This window comes from Triticum dicoccoides, chromosome 5B, assembly GCF_002162155.2.
Source record: "Triticum dicoccoides isolate Atlit2015 ecotype Zavitan chromosome 5B, WEW_v2.0, whole genome shotgun sequence".
Lineage (NCBI taxonomy): Eukaryota > Viridiplantae > Streptophyta > Magnoliopsida > Poales > Poaceae > Triticum > Triticum dicoccoides.
This window is the reverse complement of record NC_041389.1, coordinates 486,473,266-486,477,668: the sequence shown is the minus strand read 5'-3', so window position 1 is coordinate 486,477,668 and position 4,403 is coordinate 486,473,266. Positions and strand designations below refer to the sequence as shown.

The 4,403-nt window shown below is 52.4% G+C and overlaps 1 protein-coding gene across 1 annotated transcript; it reads left to right on the top strand.

Annotated features, from left to right (window-relative positions):
- Nucleotides 1-1,982: 1,982 nt before the first annotated feature.
- On the top strand, nt 1,983-3,697 carry LOC119311032 (bidirectional sugar transporter SWEET11-like). The gene is made up of 5 exons (XM_037586657.1): nt 1,983-2,141; nt 2,277-2,313; nt 2,445-2,817; nt 2,912-3,031; nt 3,117-3,697. The coding sequence occupies exons 1-5, from the start codon at nt 2,084-2,086 to the stop codon at nt 3,390-3,392; spliced, it is 864 nt and encodes a 287-aa protein (XP_037442554.1). The 5' UTR covers nt 1,983-2,083; the 3' UTR covers nt 3,393-3,697.
- Nucleotides 3,698-4,403: the final 706 nt, after the last annotated feature.

Genomic DNA, 4,403 nt, shown 5'->3' with positions numbered 1-4,403 from the left:
TCCAGCCATGAGTCTCGTCTCCTTTTCGCTTTCGGTGCCTGCCCAAGCGGTAAGTGAGGTGCGGTGAGAGGCGTGGACGTGGACTGAATACCGCGGAAAACCGAGCGTGGGGGACTGGGGGCTACGAATTCGCGGAGCAACGCTTCAGTGTTGGAAAAACCAATATCTCGACCATCCAAACAGCGGCTTTCGGGCTAGGAAAATGCCAAAATACGGATTCGAGACCTGAATATCTACATCCAAACGGACTGTTAACAGAATCTGAGTCTGCATCTTGGTAGCATGCATGCGCTAGGTGGAATCCGTGCCACTTGGCCGCCGAACGTACCGTGCCGTACCGCCTTTGCTCGATCATGCATCCACGCGTACCTTGCTCAGACACCATTTCATTTACCAGTTTTTTTCTCGGAGGCCGGCCAAGAGTCTCCGAGGTCGGTCAGTTCGGTTGCACACGTACGAACCCCACTAGCCAGCTTGACCATGAGCAGTGCGTGCATGGATGATGGATGGAGGGATGTCAAGCCACTCGTGTCACCATCGACTTTGCCAGTCGACCGATCTCTCTCGGAGAAGAGAAAGGCACGGACCCAGCTGCATTATTCACAGCAGCAGCAACTGGATGGATCGGCGCCAGTGAAACGAGCACCGAGGCGTTTCCTTCCGTTTTGTCACCTCGCCAGTGGCAGAGCCGGAAAAGCCCCACGCTGCTGCATATGCTTATACGACTAGCTACTCTGCAGGTAATAATTTGCCTGCGGCCTAGGTATTGGGTAGCTTGAATTGATCGATCGATCCATCGATCGTCGATGCTGCGCGTGACATTAGCACTGAGACGTTTCCGTTTCTTCACCTCGCCAGTGGCACGGCGCAGAAAAGCAGCGCTGCTGCGCACACAAAACTACGTACGTACACGCGCGTGAAATGCCTCTCCATGTACACTGGTGCGATGCAACTGTAAAGTGAAAGAGACAGGGGAGAGTACACACACCAGGTGAAAATGATAGAGAGGCCAATCGATGGTGATGGGTAACTTAATATCACATCACACACGGTACATGGTGATCGTTAAGCTCGTGCAGGTGCAATGTATCATGCATCAAAACGTTGTAGCTAGTGAACCGGACTTGAGCTGTGCAACTGAACGGACCCAAAGATGCAATGGCTAGCTTAATTAGCTGCATCGTTGAGTGCTGGGCTGGGTGTGACTGTGACGTGTCGGTTGTAAGGTAAGGTCAGGTCACGCATTGACCGGAAGAGAAAAATGCATAGTCCTCACCGCGGCGGCCACTTCGGTACTCGCTGCAAGTTTTAGCTAGGAGCTTCGGCTACCTGCCTACCTACATGTAGCTGCATGCAAGCACATATCTTTTCTTTCAGTGGGATACAACGGTATCATACTATCTTGTTGGCGATCGATGACAGCATGTACGGATGCAAGGCTCATCTCATACCAGTCGATGCGTCAATGCATCATGGCATTGTTATTGCACACGCTAATTTTCCAAAAAGTAATGTAACTTCTGTAAAGGCGTACGTATATACTAAGTTTTATGATTTGGTTTCTCTTTCTGTTTTACTAGTAGCCCTCTACGTACAAGTGGTTCTGTGGAATTAATGTACATGCACGTTTGTATCACTACTCTAAATTCTATCACATGTCCTTGTAGAGGCTACGTGTGCACACACGTGGTACACAGCAGTATATGGCCGTAACCGATAGCCCCCTTTTGCTCCCGATAACGTCCAAACGGAATGCTGTGCACGTATTCTTCATCTTGGCTGGGAAAACGATGCATGCATACATGTTTACATGCATGGTACACCCATACACGCGTAACCACGCACTCACGCACACTTGTTGAATTTTCACCACTGTGGCTACCCTGGAATTCCACTACGTACTCGTCGTAGAGCGGGAGCGGACGGGGAAGGGCTCTGCTATATATACACGGCTTGTTCCCATTCGGAAAACCACACAAGCACTGCCTTCCTTCCCTAGTCTCTGGGAAGGAGAAGAACACACAGCAGACACATCCATCTGATCTGCTTAGTTTAGTTATCGTGCTTTGTACCCGTGATCAGGATGGCAGATGGGCTCTTCTCCATGGCTCACCCGTGGGCCTCCGCCTTTGGCATCCTAGGTAGGCATCCATATCCATGCATGCATGCTGCTGAGGTGTTCGATGCGTGCATGCATTTCCAAACCATTGTTTTGTCACATGATTAGGTCTCACTGACACAAAGTGTCATTTCTCGTTCCTGTTTTTTTTCTGCAGGCAACATCATATCCTTCCTGGTGTTCCTCGCACCCACGTAAGCCCGGCCCCATCGAGCACATTAATCTTTTGCATGCATCTCCTGTTGTGATCACCATGAGTTTGCTTCGTAATACGTCTCTGAGACGAGCATGCATGCATGTACACATGTGTTGACTGTTTGAACAGGCCGACGTTCCTGCGGGTGTACCGGAAGAAGTCGACGGAGGGGTTCAGCGCGGTGCCGTACGTGGTGGCGCTCTTCAGCTGCATGCTGTGGATCTTCTACGCGCTGGTCAAGACCAACTCCAGCCCGCTGCTCACCATCAACGCCTTCGGCTGCGTCGTCGAGGGCTTCTACATCCTGCTCTACGTGGTGTACGCGCCCAGGGCCGCCAGGCACCGCGCCCTCGCCTTCTTCCTCCTCCTCGACGTCGCCGCCTTCGCCCTCATCGTCTCCGTCACCGTGCTCCTCGTGCCCCAGCCCAGCCGCGCCAAGGTCCTCGGCAGCGTCTGCCTCGCCTTCTCCATGGCCGTCTTCGTCGCCCCGCTCAGCGTCATCGTAATTACTACTACTTCTCTTGTTTGAGTGATCAATAAGACCATGAGATCTACAGTAACTAACTGGCCGGCCGGTGAATAATGCATGCATGCAGTTCGTGGTGATCAAGACCAAGAGCGCCGAGTACATGCCCTTCTCGCTCTCCTTCTTCCTCACCCTCAGCGCCGTCGCCTGGTTCTTCTACGGCCTCTTCACCAAGGACATCTACGTCACCGTACGCCCTGCTTCTTCCACAATCAGTTTCTTTCGTCGCAAATTAACCATCCATCCAGGTTACTCATGTATGTGCACGCGTGCAGCTCCCGAACGTGGGCGGCTTCTTCTTCGGGGTGGCCCAGATGACGCTCTACTTCTGCTACCGCAAGCCGGACACGTCGGCCCTGGTCCTGCCGACGGGGATCCACGACGTGTCCACGGAGACGGCGGCGCAGCAGGAGGTGGAGCTCCCGGAGGGCACCCACCCGGCGGTGGCCATGCTGACGGTGAGCACGCTGCCGATGCTGGCGGAGTTGCAGAAGATGGAGCAGGAGATCAGCTCGCCCACCCCGCGCAAGGGCTACATCAAGGCATTCTGATCCGATCCACGACCCATGCGTACGTACGTGCGTGGAGCTACCTGCTGCTTCACGCGCTTGGCTCACCATGGATGCTTAATTAGCGATGAATCGCTAACGATTTGCGAACCGACCGCCAGCAGAGATACGTTTATATAGTTCTTAATTTCAGTCGTTCGTTTGTAATGGTCTGTAGTAGTGGCACATCCGTGTGTTGTCGTCCAAGGGTCTGATATGCCGGCCGGCCGGGCAATTAACTGATCTACCATTCCACGTGCCCTGGGAAATAAAGTTATAAACAGAAGCTCGTGTTCCTTGTTGATTCAGTGATGCTATTGCGAACTGATACTGCACTATGTGTGTTGCATGTCGATGTCCCTGTTTATTCGCACGTACTACTGTACTGTACTGTACTCCACAATGCATGAGAGGTGCGTGTGGCATGGAAGCTAGGAGTGGGAGTTGGCTGGGTGGTCGGAGTACAAGTTTTTTTTAACACTGTACAATCGGAGATGCCCACATACACACACATACATTCACCCTCACACACACGCACATCCTATCCCTATGAGCACCTCCGAGATCTTCTTGTAGTCGACAGAAACATGCTCGTCGACAGAGTTGAAGCTGCTTGGTCGTCGACGTTGTGTGTTTGACTGTTTGGCATCGGCCGACGCAGGCCTCGACGCTTGTTTGCGGTGAAGGCACTTCGGTGGTCGTCGATGGTGGAGTCGAAGTCGCCCTTTGCGGAGGCATGATGGCGATGACATCGGGTTGCAACCTCGACGGCGTATGTGGGTTGCCAGGTCGCCCTGAGTACCTTGTTTTTGCGGGCGTTTTTGACGGTTTTCGTCCGGTTTTCTGTTAATTAACTGGACAACTCTCTTCAACCTTTCTTTAATGGATCAGACACTAAGGGACCGCATTTCAACAAAAAAACATCACCTCCCACCAAACAAGACTTGAACCCTAGTGGGCTGATTCCATCACAAAAAATCTAACCATCTAAGCAACGATTAACATGAGTACAAG

Coding starts and splice junctions, on each gene's coding strand:
- LOC119311032 (XM_037586657.1), top strand. CDS start 2,084: ATGGCAGATGGGCTCTTCTCCATGGCTCACCCGTGGGCCTCCGCCTTT. Junction 2,142..2,276: donor CTCCGCCTTTGGCATCCTAG/GTAGGCATCCAT, acceptor TTTTTTCTGCAG/GCAACATCATATCCTTCCTG. Junction 2,818..2,911: donor TCGCCCCGCTCAGCGTCATC/GTAATTACTACT, acceptor GCATGCATGCAG/TTCGTGGTGATCAAGACCAA.